Consider the following 20,535-nt stretch of genomic DNA (forward strand, 5'->3'; position numbering starts at 1 on the left):
ATATATATATATATATATATATATATATATATATATATATATATATATATATATATATATATGTATATAAATCTTGTTAGTATGTTGAATTTGTTTGCTGTCCGCCTACACACCCCAAATGCTTAAACTCTTCACCAATCTTGATAAATGTCTCGTTTATTCGCGTAATATCCTTTCTACAATTGATTTCAAAAGTTGTTTTTGATTTTATCGCTACTAATAAATTAAAAATGAGTAAATAACTCAAAATAATCAACGACAAGTGTAAGGAATTGTCGGAAAATTTTTAATTTGAAAAGAAATTGTGTATGTATACCTTCTTGTTTTTGAAATTTAATTTTCTCAATATCTTTCCATTTCTAAATCAAATTCACTAGATTGTATGTTTGTATTGAATTTTAAAAGTCGTAACAACAAATAATTTGAAAAAAATGAAACGAACGATTAAAATTCATAGCAAAAGAGAATACTTATTAAATAATTAGTCGGGTATTTTATAGAAGCAATCAATATATCACTACAATCTCATTATTAACATTTCATATAATAGTAGTAAATTTATTTAAAAAGATGGAGCATCTTGATTAACTTATCGATTAGCAATTAATCTAATAGATTATCAGTGTGAGGCAATTTTTCGACGAGATAAAATTGTGGCAAAAGTTATCAGATTAAAATTAAAAGCGAAAGTTTAGTAAATTATTAGTTTTTTCATTGAGGTGATGAATTAATTAATCTTGCAAATCATCAAATTTGTTATAATTCAAATATTCACATAATATTTTATAGTATTTATGCTTCCAACAATTTCAGTGTATCATTAATGGGAAGTTTGCATTGGAAATTAAATGAGGTTTTGATTGGAAATGGTTTTTTTCCCAATTCAATTAATTGAATTTATGATAATTAAGCTGGATAACCTTCAATCCTTATCACTAGAGTAGTAATGAAATTCCTATAGCAACCTCTTCTATTCGAATATTTAATGATTAGGAAAGTATATCGAGCCGAGGGAGAATTAAATTCCAAAATAACCTTAGTCATTTGGGATCAATTATCTGATGCGGTTGAAAGGTTATGCGAATAATTTGCATAGTTTTTTTTCAAGCTTAATTCTAGCATTTATTTATTAATGATGTTTTTTGTTAAATAAGATGTACTTTCTGCCACTGATCTTATATATTTTGATAGAAACTTTTGAAATATACACGTCCCTCTTCAATCCTACTCTCTCTCTTACTCTCCTCTCAGAGAAAAACCAATGTCTTCGGGATAGAATCCTGATGATAAGGTTAGTGAATCACCATTGCGATATCCTGTGGGAAGTGATAAAGGAAGCCTGACTAACAAATAGTATCATGAAGAATATATCATGGCTAGGCTTCATGAAAGGTTTGAAAGTATATTCCTAAGCTTGTTGCAATCGCTACAATTATGGCTATATCATTCGAGCTTATACTATGAGGCACAGAATAAGCAGAACTGACGGCACTCTCCTTTAATCTTAAGATTCATATGCCAGGCCTAGTGAACTACCATGGTGATAGCAGAGTTCACAGAATATTGCTTGTGTTCGAGAATCCTTCTCTTAAATGGATGCGTTAAACGAGCTCCATTTACCCCGGTTTGGAGTTAGGGTTATCCTCCTTCTAGAATGGTTATCGGGAAACTAATGAAGCTATGTGCATGAGGCTTCTGTCCTACAACAGGAGAGCCATATGCCAAGAGTCAAGAATTTGTGCCAAGAATCCGAATTCATCGTAGGGAACGAAGATCCGATAAATATCATGCCTTGGTTTCTTTCCTAATCGTGGACCATACCTCACTTCTAAATTTCTTTGATCGTTTACTCATGCTAGTTTGTCATATCCAATTATCACCGCTGTTATGGTCATTGTAATGGTCATTCCAAGGACCGGATCGTTCCGGAAATGGATGAATGAATTATCTGAGCTGAGTGATTCTCCACAACTGTCAGTGAAATTATCAAAATTTGTTCGCTGTATGACATATTTGATAAGACTTAGAAAGAGTAAATTGCTGGCAAATGTAAATCAGAATGAATTTTTCCTTTTTCTTCCCTCTTCCTCTTCTTCTTTTCCATCATTCTTCTTCCTTATCTTTCTCTTCTCTTGTCAACTCACTCTATAACCGTTTACCGAAAACTTCGGAAAATTGATAAATCCAATTTGAACTAGAATAAGTGAAGTGCACGAAAGCTCCAATAACTGCGAACTAGAAAAGAGTTCCTCTCCTTCTTTTCCATCTCTTTCCTCCTTCAAATCTTTCCTTACCTATTGTGGATATAAGTAATACAAAGTAGTTGTAGTAGTAGCAATTAGTTTATCCGGTTTGTGAAACCAGCAAAAGTTCTCTTCCGTATTATGGGTCACCGTTTCAGGAGTTTATGGAAAGAGGAAGTCAATGTGTTTGTTTCATTCTTCGATATGCTTGTAGTTTCTCGTATCTTTTGATAATATCAGTTCACAAAACATTCTAATTGGATTAATTTTCAATGAATATTAAATTTAACGTTTTAAATATTGCTAAGTTTGTTTAATAAATTATCTTCCGCTTTATAGAAATTGCATTGAAGCGTTAATGAAACTTGTTATCAGTTACGTCCTTCAACGATAGTTTGTTAGTTGCCGACTTCAATGATCTTTGCTCTTTATATTAAAGAGAGAGGTTTTTTTTTGATTGTTAATTGTATGTGGAAATGATGTAAAAAGACTGCCCACCCAAAGCTTATCAACGATCAAAAATCAATCATATCATGGTACAAATATCGATACTTTTCTAATTACATTTCTTTCAAATAATATAAATGTTTCATTGGACCGGTTTTAAAGGTATCATCAAATTTTGAGACAAAATGTTATTGTCATTTGTTGTGATGTTTTGAAACGATCGGTTTAGTGATACTTTTCAAGTTGGAAAAGATATCTGAAGACGTTTCGCAAAGCTTTATTGACTTATTTCTTTATACATTGTTTAGAATGCCATTCTAAGCTTTTATTTTCTTTTTTCTCTTAACTATTGAGGGATTTCTTTCTTGTTTGCTCGTTCAATTTTTTCTTTTTTTTGCATCTGTAAGTTTTAAACTTTAAATGATGGCCTTGCTTATTCTCATGTCACCCTTATTTCTGATTATAATAATTCCCACAGGGAGGAGGGAAAAGAGAGAGAAAGAGAGAGAGGGAGAGAAAGGTAGGGAGAAAGAAAAAATTGGTCAAAAAGTTGAATTGAAAACGCTCTTTAAAACTTCTTGAATGAAGCAAACAAGGAATGAAGTGGTTGAGAAATAAACAGGCATTCATATCATCGATTCGTTATTGATGACAACAATGCTGCTTGTGATATGCTAAATTAATGAAACTTTTTTGCCTGATTTTGTGTTTATTAAATATTGGACGACAAAATGTGATGCTTGGATTTGACCTCGACCTTTACCCCCTGCTTACTATGATAGAAGAATAGAATAAAGCTTGCCGTGTTACACTACATTACATCATATCACTATATAGCTTTTTATAAGACCACATTACCTGGCTGATACTGCCGATACTTAGTGGACGGATGGTATGGTATGATATGATAATGATATCGCGCTCCTTGCCCTCTCAAGGAGGAAAAGACAGAGTAGAAGCAAAGATATTATGGGAGAGAAAGAGAGAGAATGGAAAGAGTAATCTGGGATAGTGGGAGAATAGGAAAAAGAGGAACAGGATTTATCGGGAGAAAATGGGAAGGATAGAAGGTTTAAATAGCGATTAGATTATTTGATTCGTGCTAATTTTGTTGATAAATGATGGATTGATCATAGTTCTAATCGATTTGATAATAAATCCGATAGCATGTTGGATAAATTGATGACAGGTTTTTGTTAAATTGATTGATGTTTTGATTAAATAAATTCAAATAATTTTAATAATAATTTTGATAGAAATGATAACGAATCAATTTTGATAATAGTTCTAGTAAATTTAATAAAAGATTTGTTTGCAGATACCATTACATCACTGATTCATTCAGTTGTTTCAAATTTAACATGTCAGATGCTCGAATCAAATTTAAGGTTCTCCAAACATACGATGTAAAAGAAGACGAGGATTGGTTTGTTCCTCCGCCACCTATCCTTGCTGGTATGATTCATTTTAATTCTATTATTGTATAAAGTTGTTAATAATTAATCAAACTGTTGAGGAAATGATGAATACAGTTTACAACAAATCATTCCATATGACTGAGTCGAATTTTGTTTTCTTCAAATTTACACAAAGTTGTTTATTGAAGAAGTATGTCATTATCTTCCTGAAAGATTTATCAATTTCTTGGGGACATTTTACCATTGCTTATGGGGGAGGAGAATAAGAGAGTTCTTTCAATCACAGTTTTTATTATTCTTTCTCTGTAGTGATCATCGATATGATCTATAAAAGATTGTATATAGATAATATGAATTACATGCAGGTAATGAGATATAGAAAGCAGGTAATGAGATGTGGAAAATACTGTTGGGAAGAGAGAGAAAGTAAGAAGTGAAACGATGGTGTTTCTCATATCATGATATGGATAAAATTTCTTACAGAATTATAATTTGACTTGATATGACAGTATATGCTGTACTAAGTTAAATACGAATTCACTGTTCACTTCCAAATGTTCCAGGTTATTCTGTTTCACATGGTCGCTATAGAGATATGATCATAAATAGGTCTTATCTAATCTAATTAATCATTTCGTTGGAGATTACTTCATGCGCATAATTTGCTTCTAATTTAAGGAATCAAATTTTCAATTTCATTTTATCACCTCGTACATATTTCTATCTATTACTTATAAGTGTGGATCTTTTAGGTGCTCATGTCACAGGGATTGATTCTTATCGGGAAATGTATAGCAATTCCATCAACAATGCCGATGAATTTTGGAAAACGGTAGCTGAAGAACTTTACTTCGAGAAGAAGTCCAAGAAGGTCGGTTATTTCACTCTCTTTCTGTCTATAGAATTTTAAAAATATGTGTTAGTGAGAATATATTCCACATTAATCTCTTCGGTTATGATATTATCAAAAATGTAGAGTGAGACGGGGAATAATCGTCGTTTGCTTTTTTAAGCACTGAGTAATTGTTTATTGTCTTCTTTATTGTGTTTAATGTTTATGTTCCCTTTGTTTTTTTCTTTGAATATAAAAAAATCTGGCTTTACGAGTTTATGCTTTTTAATCTTTTCCATGTTCTGACGTAAGAACACATTATTCTAGTTAACATGTCATTTCATTGTAAAAAATTATTTAGGGATTGGAGTGGAATTTCGATTGTCGTAAGGGAGATATTTATGTACATTTCATGGAAGGAGCACGAACGAATATTGCATATAATTGCTTGGAACAAAACATTAACAAAGGCAAGTTCGTAGTAGAACTAAAAATCACGAAAAAATTATTTAGGTTTAATGAATGATCGTTTACTTACGATAACTAAAATATTTTGTTCTAGTCCGTGGAAAAATGATTTTAAAAAGTTGATAAATGGAAAAATTGATAAAAATATCTTGACAGTTCTTTATTCAAACCATGTTTTAAGGGTATGGCTCTCGTACGGCATTATTGTGGGAAGGCAATGAGCCCGGTGATTGTTGTTCTCTCACATTTCAAGAACTGTTTGACAAAGTCGTCACTTTTTCTGCTGTTCTGCGATCTCATGGTGTTAAGAAGGTTAAGAAAATTGCAAAATTTGTATCTCTTAAGATTTATTATCCAACTTTTAATCATGTCATGCAATATTTTATGACCTTATGTCTCAAATAGTGGCATTCAGGAATACATTGATGATAACTATGGATAATGTTACTGATCTTGTATGCTATTCTTATTAATTCAGGGCGATGTTGTGGTGATTTATTTACCGATGACACTTGAATTACCAATAGCAATGTTATCGTGTGCCAGAATCGGTGCTGTTCATGCGGTAGTGTTTGCTGGATTTAGCGCTGATGCCTTGGCAGCTCGAATATGTCAAACAGAAGCTCGTATCCTAATCACTGCTGATGGATATTATCGGGGCAAGAAGCTTGTAACATTAAAAATGATAGTTGACAGTGCTCTCAATGAATGCATTGTTTCGGTAGGTATATTTCAATAGTTCGTTTGTTGTATGTGATGCGTTTAAAATACAATTTTGGCTTATTAGTTAAGTTAAAAGTGATGGTGATAGACTTCTGTCTCGCATTACCATTCTAAACCATCGTTAACCAATCTGTTGTTTTTCTCGTAATTCACTTAAATAGAAAGTCTGCAAATATGTTGTAGTTGATTCTTTGTTATTATTAGCACTTAGAGCATATTTTAGGGCAAACTGGTGGAAAAAGTCATCGTTGTACAACATTTGGAGCGTGTCCGTAAACCAAACGCTACTGCTTCTGTTGACGTAAATTTAACTTCGTTTGTTGTGTTTTCTGAAATATTACATTTTAATTACTGATAGAAAAATGCTGCAGAGGGAATCAGTAGTTCAGGGAAATGGGAATCGAGTTTTATGCTTTACTTCCTGACATTTCGGTGTGTATTTCTGTGTGTGTGTTTTTTTTCGTTTTATTGCGTAAGGTGAAATGGAATTTATTTAAATTAAATTTACTTTCACTAATTTCTTACTTATCGTTCGTGAAATAAATTTTATTTTTCAAGCTTCCTAATGAGTGATTACTTTAAACTATTTCCACTTAAAAAAAATCATAGATTATGAATTCGTAGTTTTGTTATTATAATATATTGCTCATATTTTCCATGTCAGGTGAAATTGGATCCAAAACGAGATGTTAGCTGGGATGAAGAAATGGAACGGTGCAAAGGGATAAAGTCTGGAGTCGAATGGAACGATGCAGAGGATCCTCTCTTTATTCTTTACACATCTGGTTCAACGGGTAAACCAAAAGGAATCGTTCATACTACTGCTGGTTACATGACATATGCCTATGCCACTGTTAAATTTGTTTTTAATGCTAATCCAGAAAAGGATATATATTGGTGAGTCCTAAGATTGTTTTCAGTATACATTGGGTTAAAATAGGAGAATAGTTACTGTATGTGATGGTTTATTGTCTAGAAGAGCTCGTCAGTTTTAAAAATTTTAAGGTGAAATAGAATTTATTTTCGGTTTTTTCCGAGTTGTTGTTGTTGAGTAATTAATTCTAACTTCTCTATGCAGAAACGTGAAGTAAGAACGGAATAGAAAATATCAAAACTTTGTGTAGTAATCAAATTAGGGAATTAGAAATAAACCGAAAAGTTAAGGAATCAGGAAAAAACCAAATTCATCCTTCATGATATTCTTGAGGAAATAATCAATAATCTTTCTCTTGACTTTCATAAAAATATATTTCCCTATTATATATTTACAGGTGCACAGCCGATTGCGGCTGGATTACTGGACACTCTTATCTGGTGTACGGACCACTTCTTAATGGTTTGACATGTGTTATATATGAGGGTGTACCAACTTACCCAACACCATCACGAATTTGGCAGATTGTAGAAAAATACGGAGTAAGTCATTAATAATTAGTGATTGATACATTTGCTGTTCTAATGTTTATTATTGTTTTATATGCTATTCAGTTATCACTTTGCGCTTGTTGAATATAGTTCAAAACTACGGTACGTACAGTTATCAGTGGAATCGATAAAGTAATGTCAAGAACTCTTTTTACTTGAATACATTTCACTGTTGGTTCAATTTTTGCTCCATATGAGATTTTTTTTTAAGGTTACAACCTTATATACTGCGCCAACAGCAGTGCGTTCTCTGATGGCTTTTGGCGATGAGTATGTTACATCGCATAATCGTTCGTCGCTGCGTTTGTTGGGGTCAGTTGGTGAACCAATCAATCCAGTAGCATGGAAGTGGTTGTATAAGGTATTCACACTTGAACCACCAATTTTGCTCACTTAAATTTTGTGCGACAAAAGCGTTGATGACTGAGATACAAATTTTAGGTGGTTGGTGAAAGCCGTTGTGTCGTCATTGATACTTACTGGCAGACAGAAACAGGAGGACATACGATTGCGCCGTTACCGGCAGCAATTCCCTGTAGACCGGGTAGTGCAACGCTTCCTTTTTTTGGAATAGAACCAGCTGTTATTGATGAGGATGGTCGAGAAGTCAAAGGAGCCGGCCAAGGAACCTTGGTGACTGTTTCATTTCTGTTTATATAACATGAACCAGTTTTACATTTTATAATACAACTCGTTTCATTAGCATTATTGTCCTTTCGCTGTGAAATTCAGTAGACAAGTGAAATTTTCAGTGAAAATCCAGTGTTTTCAGTGAAATCCAGTAGGCAAGGCATTTTCAGGTGTTTTTTGAATATTTATTATTGTTGCAGTGTTTCAAGCGCGCTTGGCCAGGTATAAGCCGAAGCATTTTGGGTGATCATGACCGATTTACGAGCACATACTTTTCGCCGTACCCAGGCTACTTTTTCACTGGTGATGGAGCACGTCGAGATGCTAATGGTTACTACTGGATCACAGGTGTAACCTATTTTGGCATTGATGGAGATTTGAGATTGATTTAATAATCAATTTTGATTTAATAATCGATTTAATAATCGTTTTATATTACAGGACGCATCGATGATCTCATGAATGTGTCAGGTCATTTACTGTCTGCTGCTGAAATTGAATCTGCGCTAGTTTCAAGTGACGATGTAGTGGAAGCAGCTGTAGTTGCAGCACCGCATGATATCAAAGGCAACTTTCCATATGCATTCGTCACATTACGAATGGTGTTGTTTACTGCTATTCTATCCTAAGCATCTATCATCTTTATAGAAGTAGAGAAATTTTGGAAAATATTGTGATCAGAATGGAAGATTGAAAGTGCTGTAATTGTTTTCATCCTTTTTCCTCCTCCTTGAACTTATCCCACATCAGGTAGCGACTTTCTATATGGTACTTTTTTTAGGGCGTAGAACTTACGGACAAGAAAATTGAGGACCTTAAATTTCTGGTTCGAAAAAAAATTGGTGCAATTGCCGTACCAGATGTTATACAAGTAGCCCCGGGATTACCTAAAACACGATCAGGTGAGTTACGAATAATTTGCATCTGTGAGAGAAGTGATGGCTGTCGAGTATAGTAAACTACCTTTGCTCTTGCTTCATCATTATATCGATTCTGTTCTTCATTTAGATAGATGGAATAAGAATTCGTTGCTGTTTTATCTGCTTAAATCATCCTAGATTAATCTACTATTAGGCTTTTAAAATAATGGTTAATATTTTAAGGAAAGGTAACACGTCGTATACTGCGGAAAATTGCTGAGGGTGATAAAGCTGCGGATTTGGGTGACACTACTTCACTTATCGATGAAACGGTTATTGCTCACTTATGGAATGGTCGGCCAGAAACACGAACTGGTTGAGAAGGAACATTTACAACAATCCAATTATTTAAAAAACTTTCGTATTGACTTTTACATTAAAAGATTATATAACTTACGGTATGTTTCACATCGCCTATTATCTTCATAGTATTAAATTTCCATTTAATAATTCGATATGATTTCATATTATCCCTTTTTTTTCATCAATTATTTAAACTTTTCAGTCTTCTCTCTCTATCTTTGGTCCTAGTTGTACCAGTCATTAAGTGTATTGCCACTTTCGAAATTCATTTTTATCCAAAGTAATAGTTTCTGTCGATGTTAAGCAATTTCGTTATGTAGTATTTCTGTGTTTGTATTTTTGGGTTCATAACCCACATTCCAATAAACTGGTACGTTATTATGGTTCATGTAGTTGATCACAAGAGGCCTCCGATCATTCAGTGCGCATCTCTTGGGGACAAGGAAGGATACTGAACAAATTGAAATGTAAGAGTGAGACACTGATTTGTGGATGATTGAAAAATTGCAAATGGTTAAAGTTCATGAAGGAAGAAATTGTTTTGTGAGAGAAGGAAATAATGAATTTAATCGTGGCCAATAATCATTTAGGCGTATCAAATTGGGAGTGAATAACGGGTAATATATGCCTTGGAGCTCTTCCAAACGATTTCAGAGCTCAATGTAAATTTCTAAATTTCCACTGGAATGTTTTGCTATAAATATTTTACTTTCCATATATTTATTTCTTTAATATGAATTTCCAAAATTTTAGAGGGATTTCCGGGATTTATATTAAAGAAGTAAATTAAAGGAGTTGTCTTACCGATGATTCCCAATCTTTATCACATTTCGTGTTTATATTGCAATTATTCTGCATAGTTTGTCGTCATCGATTTCCCCATCATCTTCGTATCATTTTGTTTCTTGATTATTTTGCCGCCTAATCAGTTAGAAGTATTATTAAATGATCGTCGTGTTTCTAAAAAAGAATTGTTTCGAAAACGTATTATAATCCAATAATTTTATTATATTTATTATCATTTGATAACAAATAATGTATTTGTTATCACTTGTATAACAAAAATGTATTTGTTATCATTTGATAACAAATACAATGCAATGAAGAGTAGTAGTAAATAATCAACTGGTTCAGTCATATATCTTCAGATTTAAATACTTGAATTGCGTTTCGAATCCTAATGGCTATTAAAAATTTTTCATACGAATGTATTGATGCTTGGAAAAACAAATTACAAAAGGAGAATACCCGAATTTACTGGTAAAATGATCACCGAAACGTATCGATCCAATCATGAGCACTTTTCTAACCAAAATTCTTTACATACTTCATATAGAAAGAGGTCAAAACTTAGAGAATCAAATGAAATTAATTCTTAAATTATTATATAAACTTTGCATTTAGGATCGGTAATTATTATGATAATGAAGTATATGACGACACGGAATTAAGTGCCGAAACATTGGATATTTTAGTGAATAAATGCGCCAATATATTGAAAGGATTTCAATTAAAGGATAAGCCGATAGTGTTATATTTACCCAATGTTTTACAACTTCCTATTATTGCATTGGCCACACTTCGAATAGGACTAACTGTTTTACCCATTGTATGCACTTAAACATCTTAATAATTAATGATCATTTATATGTGACATGTCATTTCATGTCGTTAAGTGCTATGATATAGGAAAAAAACGTCGTAATACATACGGAATACATATGTATTGATAATATACATTATAACGAATGACATATAACGGTAATAACCTATCAGTTGATTATTGTCACAGATTAGTATCCAAATAAATACTCCACGTTTTGAAAATATGTTTACTGTTGAGGCAATAGTTTCAAATTTTTTTTTTCGAGAAAATGATAATATCTAAATTTTAAATATATATAATATCTAAATCATCTTATCCTATTGTAAGTACTTAGAGTGCCACAAATGAAGATGTCAATTGCTTACATGATATAATGAAGAGTAGTGGTGCTGACACAGTGGTGACAATTGATGGTTTCTGGATGGGAACTCGATTGATCAGAACTAAAGAGCTTCTGGATGCAGCAATCACTGACATTGTATATTTTATGTCAACCATAGAGAAAGAGTAATTTTAAGGATAGCTTAGCCAAAGAAATAACAATTATTTTTAAGAATTATATTCATGAGCAAAATCAACTTTACTCTTGGGCCAGAAAAGAATAAAAGAAGAATGGAAGGCGTATCACAAACCAATGTTTTTATTTTCATTTCCAATTATTTATTATATAATTTATCCAAACTATCATCTATACAGGGAATACAACGTGTACTTGTCATACGACACGTAAGTCCGGACAAAGGAATGCCACCACCACAAGTGAATTTGATCGGCAGACGACCTTATTACATGTACAAGGTATGATACCTGCAAAAGGATTAAGTGTAACATTACCGTAGTTACAATAATCTTAACTTTGTCGTCTATGGAATTACATAAAATCCGATGGGAAATACATCTCCTAGCAACTAACCTTTGTGATACTACTATATTTTGGGTTGCAATGAAGCAAAAACGAGATTCATGGTGGAGTGGATTCTTCCCAAAAGCATCCACCTCTTGTAAAGCAGAAACGGTTTCCAACGAGTCCATTGCACTGCTTCTACCTATCAGGTACCTTAACACTAGCAAATTATACTTTTAACGATATCATCGCAACCTTAGCACAATGACACCACTGGAGGAATAATTTCATCTTTGATAGTCGTGTTGTTCTGCGTTCTTTTTAAGAAAGTGTTGAAAGTTTCAAAATATTAATTTTAGAAATGCTTCTTCCGCTGAATTATTACCCATTTCGTTGGAAAGACTCCAGACGGAAATTACTCATGTTCAAAGTGCTATACATCCAGACGAACCAAGCTTAATCATCAGCACAACAAATATTTTCCACCAGATTATCTGTACTCTGGCAGCACTGAGAGTGGGAGCCGTACCACTTATTGCGAGTTCCCTTTAATTAATAGCTTGAAAGTAAACAGTTTGTCTCATAACCAACATATTCTGAGAGTCGGATAAATCAAAGTTACATTTTCAGTATGAAAGTGACATTACACATCCCGACCCGTCAAGAACTTCACAAATTATGTACACTTACAAGGTTCGTTTGCTAAATTTAGCCTTTCACCAGGCTTTGGGAAAAACAAAAAACCTCAGTTGAATCAGAGTGTTGGCACATCACGTCGTCTGCCATCAAAGCAGCTTCATTTGCTATCTTTCAGAAACAAGGATGTCAAACTTGACGCTCTCTTACTTGGAGTTTCAGGTGGCAAAACTACTGATAGCGGAAGAAGACCTCAATGTATTGATGGAATACAAACAGTATATAACTTTCTGGGACCTGAAAATCCTCAAAGAAATCCTGGTCCTTGGAAGCAACACATTATGCAAGCAAACAGAAGAAATTTTCCGTGTACCCTGCAGAAATATTGAGCCGACACCAGTCTAACAAAATGATATATCCACACTAGCATTGCTAAACCGTTAATTTTACTTTTGTCTTCCTAATCATCTTAAACCAAATCCCTTAATCGATTAAAAATTTTTTAATGGTTGAATAACAACACAGAATATCAACTGACCATCTTAAAAGTCCTCTAACACTACGTATTCTAATTATGTTCATTCTAACGATACATTTATCAAGTCTAACAAAATATGTCCGAATTAAAATGGTAGACATGCATTTCTTCGAACATTGAGAAACCTAGCTTTATAAATATTCACAGAGTGAATAGTATGATACATCTACCAATGACATGAAATTTAACAAAACATCGAGGAATAAACGTGGTAGGCATGCATATTTTTTCTAATTTAAGAGGCTAATTTTTTGCAATCGTCAAAACCATTTTCCTATTAAATCTAAGCAGATAATCCCCACAACAACAGCGGGTGTAAATTTTAAAATGCAAACAAAATACAGAAACCCATACAAAGGCAAAAAAGGCCCATGGCCTCAGAAAGAGCAAAACCAAGGATTGCATAGGAAAATAATTGATTTTTCGCGGATGGATTTCGAGCGTAACCGATGACGAGAGAACCGAAAACATTGCCGATACCAGCACCGGAGCCAGCTACACCAACTGTTGCAGCACCAGCTCCAACATACTTCGCTGCACTATCAATGTCACGCTGCACTGATGATGTTTGTAAATTACGAACTAATGCTCCGTTATTCGAGCGAAATAACATTGGTAACATCTGCAATTATACACTTTATTTCACAAAAAAAAACATTTCGTTTCTTCCCAGTAAAAACCTTGATGTTTGCCTAAATAAAAGATGTCAATAGCCGGCACGCCATTGCTTCTATACGATCCGAAAATACATCTGCTGGCTAAAATTCTCAGTCATTCACTGCCACCAATCAACCTACCATGCAGTAAACATAGCTGGATATTGATCTCCAACCACACTTTTTTAAAATCGATGAAATCGGATCAAAGTTAACTTACTGATATACGAGCTACAGGAATTGAAAGTCGTTGGCAGTACATGCTGAAGAATCTTATCGAACTTCCTGAAATCCAGTTAAAACAAAAACTGAATAAGGAAAGACATTGAAAGCAGAAATAATGGTGAGATCAAATTAATCGATAAGATACCTATAATACCGCATTAAACCGCAAAGAGAAAAAAATCCAAGTTAAAAGATTCTTAAAATGGGTACATCTGGAGATCATTTGGTTAAAAGAGTAGAGAGGAAGAAAAAACAATGTATAAGCCAAAAGGTATTTCAGTATAGATAGCTGATAAGTTGCATATTATAGGCCAAATGTTTAGTGAGGGATTTTTTGGGGCGGATAAGAGGGTGCATCGTAAGACAAGTAGAAAACGCATTTTAGGATGGATAAGGATACACATTTCAGGTCGAGTGAAAGACTAAGTGAAATGAATGGTACAATAAACTTCACCGCACGACTGAACCAAAGCCTCCAATCACACCACACGTGCTACACAACTACTGTAATCGGAACTTGGACATTTCCCAACTACTTCGCAGCCTTTACTAGTTGATGGACCGCCTTTTTGTGTTAAATATCATTCATCGTGATGAGACTTAAGTTTCACATTGCTTGCTGTTTTGATTGGAAATTGGAGGATTGGAAGGTCGGAGTGGGTTATGTGGACTTCGCTGTCGTAAGTATCGCTTGACTTATTTCGAATTATTGTCAATGAATCGGCTAATTTTCGGTCTCTTTCAATAACAGGGACCGATGTGATGAATAAAAGTCGCTAGAATTGTTTTTTTTTTGGCTAGATTTGCTAGCGTTTGAGTATATTTTCCGAGCAACATGAATTGAATGACATTTAAAAGTAGCTGCTACAGGCCTATCTAAAAGAGATTCTATCAATCAATTTTAGGAACAATAATGAAAATGAATACAATACCTCTGGGTGAAGTTTCCACATACTTCTCACACCCAGAACAGATGTTTCCGGAAATCGAAAATGATAAAGTCCCAACCGAACAGTTCCTTAGAGCTTGTCAAGGCATCGCCAATTTTGTAGGTAAACTTGGAATTTCTAGTCTTCAAATATTGTTTTCCACACTCCATTGAATCCTTCAGACGTTTTAAATTTCAGCTTCTTGTAAAACTTGTAAAGCTTTACCAATATCATTAGTATGAATTAATTGCTATGTGCTACCCCACGATCGATAACTAGACCAATCATCGAGACAGTTTCCAAGATTACTATTTCAGGAATAGTATTTCAGGTTTTTTAGGAACAGCATTTATTCCGGTCAAGAATGATATCAACGGTAACGTCATCAAGGTTAGGAGAAAATACGAAAGTGGGAAAGACAAATGCAAATATATTGAGGATCTGATCGAAGATGATCTCGCTGAAAACCGCGGAAAAATGGGGACAGCTACCGAAGGACTGTTATGGCTGAAAAGGTTCGATTAATTTCTTTTCAGACCGATAGAAAAAGGTGCATTGTAGCTTAATACATTTTCAACAATTGTAGATTCTTCTTTAAGCGAACAAAACTAACACTTCAAAAAAATGTACTGGCTTGTATACTGTGATGGTACTATAGCACGGCACAAGCTTTTTGGATTGTATGTTTGATTGTCTTGTATTAAATTTCTGGTAAAACTAATTTTGATAATAAATTGAGCTACGGTATGGGGAAAGAGTTATACCCTAGTATTCTGCGTTTTGCCAGAAGAGAAAGGATACTTAGTAAAATATTTCGTTGTTACGACACTGTATTTTTTTTTAGAGGTTTAGAATTCATGCTTGAATTTTTGTCGGAAATGGTGCAGGTGTACCGATCTTCGACAGACAAAAAAAAGACCGACAGCTTAACGGATTCTATCAACAATGCTTATAATAATACGCTCAAAAGGCATCACGGGTTTATATCAAAACAATTGTTCAAGGTAAGCTTGTAATTTGCAATTTTCGCTTCCTACCCCTATATCTCTGTTTTCACGATAACAAACAATATCAATTGGCCCAAGAAACGAATGGTACCGCCGTTCCTTATGATTCTTTACTAATGACGCTGTTTCAGTCACTTGTGTCATTTTATGTAATCTCAGGTCGTTATTTTGGCAGCTCCAACTCGGAGTACCGTTTTGAAAACACTTGCCGAAGGCGGGGAAAGCATGGATGATATATGTATTGACCATATCGCAGCGCATCTAGATAATTTCAGGACTAATGTAGCGCATATTGTTGATTATTATATCATCAAAAAACTAGACACTCCAAATCCGCTGTTGAGAAATTCATATTAGTGAGATATCAAGTTGACAGCTAAATATATGACATTGTTATATCTCTAACTCATGTGCTGGAAGTAAAATGTGATATTGCACTACTGGTTATCGCATGTGTAACCTAATATATGGAACATTACTGCAGTACTTATACTGTGTTTTAGATCCCGTCTGTATTACTCCAAATATGTGATGAAGTATTACCGGTGATTCTTTTTTATCATTTGTTCAGATCATGTAGAAATGTTCACGTTGTTAACACTTAAGAATTCTTATGATATGATGTTGGTTTTCTTCATATAAGTGTAATACCCATTATTTTAATCTGCTCATGAAGTCCCGGTGCTCGAAGCTATTTGACTCTCCCACCAGTAAGATCTATTGCTAATGCCTTACTGCTAACACATATGCCAATCCCTCACATCCTATTTCTGCAATTCCATATGCAACCTTACCAAATATGCAAATCTTATTAAAAATGTATGGAAGTCCATTTTTTAAATATGCTGTTTGGAAATGGGCGTAGAAACATTTGCGTTTTTAAAAACCTTTATAAACCTCCCTCTACTTTCTCTCTCCTTCAGAAATTCTAAATTAATAGAATCCACCGTTCTTTCTCGTCATTCCACGGTTTTTTACACGGTTCTTTTTTCTTTTGTTTGTTGGAAACTGCTCATTAAATTATTAAAAAGTTCGAAATGTACGCGACCCAGCAGTTAGTAGTTAACTTGCAAACGTGTAGTTCAATTCTTTTTCTTGATTCTATGAACAAATTTAGACATGTAAAGAACGCAGATGGGACTGACAATAGCATAAAGGGTGTGTATTTTATGGAATAATGTTAATTTATAGTAATTTTGTTTGTAGATAAAACAAGTAGTGCTACCTTAGGCATTTTTAAATTTAAAGTGATCTGATGGTGGTTTTCGTCTATACATCCAATGTAGTCTTCCTCATTTCGCAAATCTTTTACCGTGACTACCAATTAATTAAAGAAAATAGTAAAGTTCTGTTTTGTGGAGCTAGGGATCCATAGTTATGTGGACGCGAAGAGCATATATCGCCAAAAGAAAGAAAAAAGTCCAGGAGTATAAGTTCAGAAGCACGGAAGTAACTATCTCATGCATAATATTTAATATGGAGAATGGATGCTTAGCAGAAACATTTTCACTAAACTTTAAGGACTAGACGTCAAAACTATGTATCACGTAAATTATGCAGCCCCGCAAGAAATAGTTAACTGGTTTGTTGAGAATTGGTAATTGTAAGCCGGTAAGTAGCAATTAATTTCGCTTTACATCTTTCCTGGACAGCGCTGTATTGGATTTTCTTTTCCCCAAACGTTTCATTTTTTTAGACGGACCTGCAGGTGGTGAATTTGGTTGCGATAATTCTTCAACAGCTTTCAGTTCTTTCATGAAGTTGAACGAAATTTTTGAGCTAATCTGCAAATCAGTAATAAATAGGCATGAACCGAAAACCGCTAATTATAATAGATGAAGGATTCTTACGAGAAGTTGAAGGCTTATTTTATCGAAATCAATTTGATGTGGTAAAAAAAGAAATTACTTGATGCATGCATTCAATGATACTATTTATGGCTTTGCTTTGTTCACGTATCACACGATCCTGCTCAGCGATTATTCGTTCATGCCGTCTCACTTTCTCATCAGTCCTCCTTTTCCACTGATTCATTTTCGCAAAATCATCTAGATTACGCGTCACTGGACTGTTACTATTCCTGCCTATTACGATATTCGAAGAGGGTATACTGCACAACGAACGAACACTAAATGAAACTTTCTATTTTATTCCGCGAAGAGTAATGCAATAAAAGCGATAAAATTAAAACTACATTCGTATGTAAGATGTATTTGAGATAATACGGTAATCTTAGCTGATATACCTGTCACTTAATGTTGCAGACGAAAAATTGTTAGGCAACGATTCCAATGAGTACCGAGAATGAGAACGACAGAGAAGACTCAAAGGATCTCGAATACGTAGAGCTGGTGCAATTTGTTCTTCGAAATATTCCATTGCCATGCTAAAAAGTTTAAAATGACGAAACAATAGCAGTGGGAACTACAGTCATTGTTTACTGAAATGATGATAGAAATGCGAATACGTCAAGTACTTTTATGATATTTGTCAGTAACTATCACAATTCCCTAACCCCATTCATTTCAACAAAACAAACCTGGAATAATCCCGAATGTCTCTTAAAGATTCTTGTGTTTCCGGTGGTTGTACTCTCCGTTTAACACAACTGTCCAACATGCGCAGCACAGAGAATCCTTCATCCAGTACCTGCATGAATTATACATAGTAATCCGGTACGAATTAACTGGGATGAAGCATCCAGTTAAAGCATATTTTGAATTATCTTAGAAACAGAGTGTTAAAGTTTCTTGACTTATAAAGGATCTATTTGTCGATATTGCTTAACATTTCAGTAAAAAAGAAGTTAGTAGTAATTAATGAGACTCAACCGTTTTAACAATTACAAAATTCACTAGTTACAATTTATTACTTACCTTGCCAGCTATAAAACAACAAGAATCATTATCAATATACTTCCTGAATGTCATGGAAAGTAATGCATAACGCGTTTCCAAAGCTGAATAAACCTCATTGACACGTGACAAAGTATGTAACCTTAAATATACAAAGTTATATTGAACGTATGTCATGAACGTTTGAAACGTCATTCGACCTCACGTCATGGAAAAGGTCTATGTTCTGAAAGTGGCATGATAAAAGGACTGAATATAAAACAACAATTTTATACTTCCAAATACTACGAATACGACATTTCACACTTCTATCAACTAAGGTCTGATAGCCATGCAATGATGCATCGGATGTTAAGTGTTAAGACGTTTTTACAAGAGGGAATTTTTAAACCACTGTACTGCACTTCATGGCAACAATTAAAATACTCAGAAGAGAAAGCAGTCAGAAAATAGTCAGGAAAGAAAGATACTTGTTGTAAGCAGCAAAAACTTTGTTTTTCATGGTTTCCAAAAGTTGAAATATTTACGACTATCTCTCTTAAGAAGCCTTATCTTTTACAACGATTTATTATTGCTTTTTCTCCACGGCTACCCGTTTGTGACGGGGGAGAACCTTGCATGCAATTATGAGGTTGCGAGCTTTATTGGGGGTCGCATACTCCTCCGGTAGAAACTCCCATGCCAGACATCTAAAGCATCAGGCAGAGAATAGGATGGGCTCATTAGCCTCCCTAGCCTCCCGGCAACTGTCCTAAGAGAAAAACAACTCTAATTCAAAACTCGGGCAGGGGAGTTCATTTAGCCCTGTAGGACCACCATCTATCTCAGAAAAGGATACTCTAATTAAACCTATATCCTAAGGAATTAATGTCCTATGAAATTCGTTTATCGTTCAGTTTCGCTAGGCCCTAGTAGATGAACCTAAGGAGTAAAAGGTGGGGCTAGTTCTGCGCATTCTGTCCCTCATCTAAAAAAATCCGCTGCGGAGGCTGGAAACACACACCTAAATTCATTTCGTAGTCTTTAAAACAAGTGTAGGAAAGTGTGGAAAGGAAGCCTTCCCAAATCCACATTTGCGAAGCATAGCCATGATAATGATTATTGCCTATATCATTATTGCCTTTGGAACCACAGAAAAGAAAGAGATTTGGAAAATTATCCTTATTATCATTCTTTCTATCCTATACAAATGAAAGACTACACCACCATACTTTAACTGATGATGTATCCCGTTCATTGATCGTTCTTACTACATGCAGATAACTTATAGATTAAATTTTTGTCTAGTATATAACAAATAATGCCAATGGAAAACTTACTTACTGGAATAAAATGATAAAAATTAGTAGTACCTTCGTTGTGATTCCCTTTTTGGTAACATTTTTTCATTCGGCTTAATGCTTTATCCAGCTGTTCACCGAGACGAAAAAATGAATTATTTAGAATGGAACGTGCCACCACATCGAAACTTTTGGAAACCTAAATTGAAGAAAGAATTTGAAGGCTTTTGTTTGAAAAGCTTCTTGCACAAACAATTAGATATTTCTTCCATAGATTGAATCAATGTTTATTCTTTTCTGACTATTCATCTCCAAGATTAAAAAAATGGTTTCATTCGGGAAATCAACGATAACAAGCTAACTAACGGCTCGCAATAAACTGATATCATCGTATGAAAGGCAATTCATGATATATGTGATAATTTCCACCGGAAGTGAATCGAAAGTAGCGCTTGAAGGTATTATCATACTACTACATCCTGATTTTGCCGATATGTTTGCCATATATATATATATATATATATATACATATATGTATATATATATATAT

General features: G+C 34.1%; 6 protein-coding genes across 6 annotated transcripts; 3 read left to right on the forward strand and 3 right to left on the reverse strand.

The window, feature by feature from the left end:
* The first annotated feature begins 4,002 nt into the window (after positions 1 to 4,002).
* Positions 4,003 to 9,780, forward strand: LOAG_17769 (acetate-CoA ligase). Its single transcript, XM_020450429.1, has 14 exons — positions 4,003 to 4,145; positions 4,861 to 4,979; positions 5,302 to 5,410; positions 5,590 to 5,720; positions 5,887 to 6,129; positions 6,355 to 6,432; positions 6,796 to 7,028; positions 7,403 to 7,547; positions 7,768 to 7,917; positions 7,998 to 8,189; positions 8,387 to 8,534; positions 8,628 to 8,788; positions 8,968 to 9,088; positions 9,290 to 9,780. The coding sequence occupies exons 1-14, from the start codon at positions 4,052 to 4,054 to the stop codon at positions 9,424 to 9,426; spliced, it is 2,061 nt and encodes a 686-aa protein (XP_020305885.1). The 5' UTR covers positions 4,003 to 4,051; the 3' UTR covers positions 9,427 to 9,780.
* Positions 9,781 to 10,589: 809 nt separating this feature from the next.
* On the forward strand, positions 10,590 to 12,906 carry LOAG_17770 (hypothetical protein; the record flags this gene model as incomplete). The annotated part of the gene is made up of 7 exons (XM_020450430.1): positions 10,590 to 10,669; positions 10,814 to 11,018; positions 11,350 to 11,493; positions 11,712 to 11,813; positions 11,965 to 12,068; positions 12,219 to 12,552; positions 12,718 to 12,906. 6 exons carry the CDS (start codon positions 10,590 to 10,592, stop codon positions 12,409 to 12,411), a joined length of 828 nt encoding a protein of 275 aa, XP_020305886.1. The 3' UTR covers positions 12,412 to 12,552; positions 12,718 to 12,906.
* A 197-nt stretch (positions 12,907 to 13,103) lies between these two features.
* LOAG_17771 (hypothetical protein) lies at positions 13,104 to 13,980 on the reverse strand. Its single transcript, XM_020450431.1, has 2 exons — positions 13,910 to 13,980; positions 13,104 to 13,655 (listed from the first exon to the last, which is right to left on the reverse strand). The coding sequence occupies exons 1-2, from the start codon at positions 13,949 to 13,951 to the stop codon at positions 13,356 to 13,358; spliced, it is 342 nt and encodes a 113-aa protein (XP_020305887.1). The 5' UTR covers positions 13,952 to 13,980; the 3' UTR covers positions 13,104 to 13,355.
* A 520-nt stretch (positions 13,981 to 14,500) lies between these two features.
* Positions 14,501 to 16,799, forward strand: LOAG_17772 (hypothetical protein). The gene is made up of 5 exons (XM_020450432.1): positions 14,501 to 14,594; positions 14,820 to 14,966; positions 15,175 to 15,358; positions 15,688 to 15,847; positions 16,010 to 16,799. The coding sequence occupies exons 2-5, from the start codon at positions 14,828 to 14,830 to the stop codon at positions 16,205 to 16,207; spliced, it is 681 nt and encodes a 226-aa protein (XP_020305888.1). The 5' UTR covers positions 14,501 to 14,594; positions 14,820 to 14,827; the 3' UTR covers positions 16,208 to 16,799.
* A 673-nt stretch (positions 16,800 to 17,472) lies between these two features.
* Positions 17,473 to 18,915, reverse strand: LOAG_17773 (hypothetical protein; the record flags this gene model as incomplete). The annotated part of the gene is made up of 6 exons (XM_020450433.1): positions 17,473 to 17,634; positions 17,759 to 17,978; positions 18,096 to 18,236; positions 18,390 to 18,499; positions 18,727 to 18,847; positions 18,911 to 18,915. 6 exons carry the CDS (start codon positions 18,913 to 18,915, stop codon positions 17,473 to 17,475), a joined length of 759 nt encoding a protein of 252 aa, XP_020305889.1.
* Positions 18,916 to 19,646: 731 nt separating this feature from the next.
* LOAG_17774 (hypothetical protein) lies at positions 19,647 to 20,489 on the reverse strand (the record flags this gene model as incomplete). The annotated part of the gene is made up of 3 exons (XM_020450434.1): positions 19,647 to 19,672; positions 20,058 to 20,184; positions 20,352 to 20,489. The coding sequence occupies 3 exons, from the start codon at positions 20,487 to 20,489 to the stop codon at positions 19,647 to 19,649; spliced, it is 291 nt and encodes a 96-aa protein (XP_020305890.1).
* Between the last annotated feature and the right edge of the window lie 46 nt (positions 20,490 to 20,535).

Source organism: Loa loa, assembly GCF_000183805.2.
Source record: "Loa loa unplaced genomic scaffold supercont3.126, whole genome shotgun sequence".
Classification (NCBI taxonomy): Eukaryota; Metazoa; Nematoda; class Chromadorea; order Rhabditida; family Onchocercidae; genus Loa; species Loa loa.

Coding starts and splice junctions, on each gene's coding strand:
- LOAG_17769 (XM_020450429.1), top strand. CDS start 4,052: ATGTCAGATGCTCGAATCAAATTTAAGGTTCTCCAAACATACGATGTA. Junction 5,721..5,886: donor GATCTCATGGTGTTAAGAAG/GTTAAGAAAATT, acceptor TTATTAATTCAG/GGCGATGTTGTGGTGATTTA. Junction 7,029..7,402: donor CCAGAAAAGGATATATATTG/GTGAGTCCTAAG, acceptor ATATATTTACAG/GTGCACAGCCGATTGCGGCT.
- LOAG_17771 (XM_020450431.1), bottom strand. CDS start 13,951: ATGTACTGCCAACGACTTTCAATTCCTGTAGCTCGTATATCA. Junction 13,656..13,909: donor TTCCTGTAGCTCGTATATCA/GTAAGTTAACTT, acceptor GTATAATTGCAG/ATGTTACCAATGTTATTTCG.
- LOAG_17772 (XM_020450432.1), top strand. CDS start 14,828: ATGAAAATGAATACAATACCTCTGGGTGAAGTTTCCACATACTTCTCA. Junction 14,967..15,174: donor AGGCATCGCCAATTTTGTAG/GTAAACTTGGAA, acceptor ATAGTATTTCAG/GTTTTTTAGGAACAGCATTT. Junction 15,848..16,009: donor TATCAAAACAATTGTTCAAG/GTAAGCTTGTAA, acceptor ATGTAATCTCAG/GTCGTTATTTTGGCAGCTCC.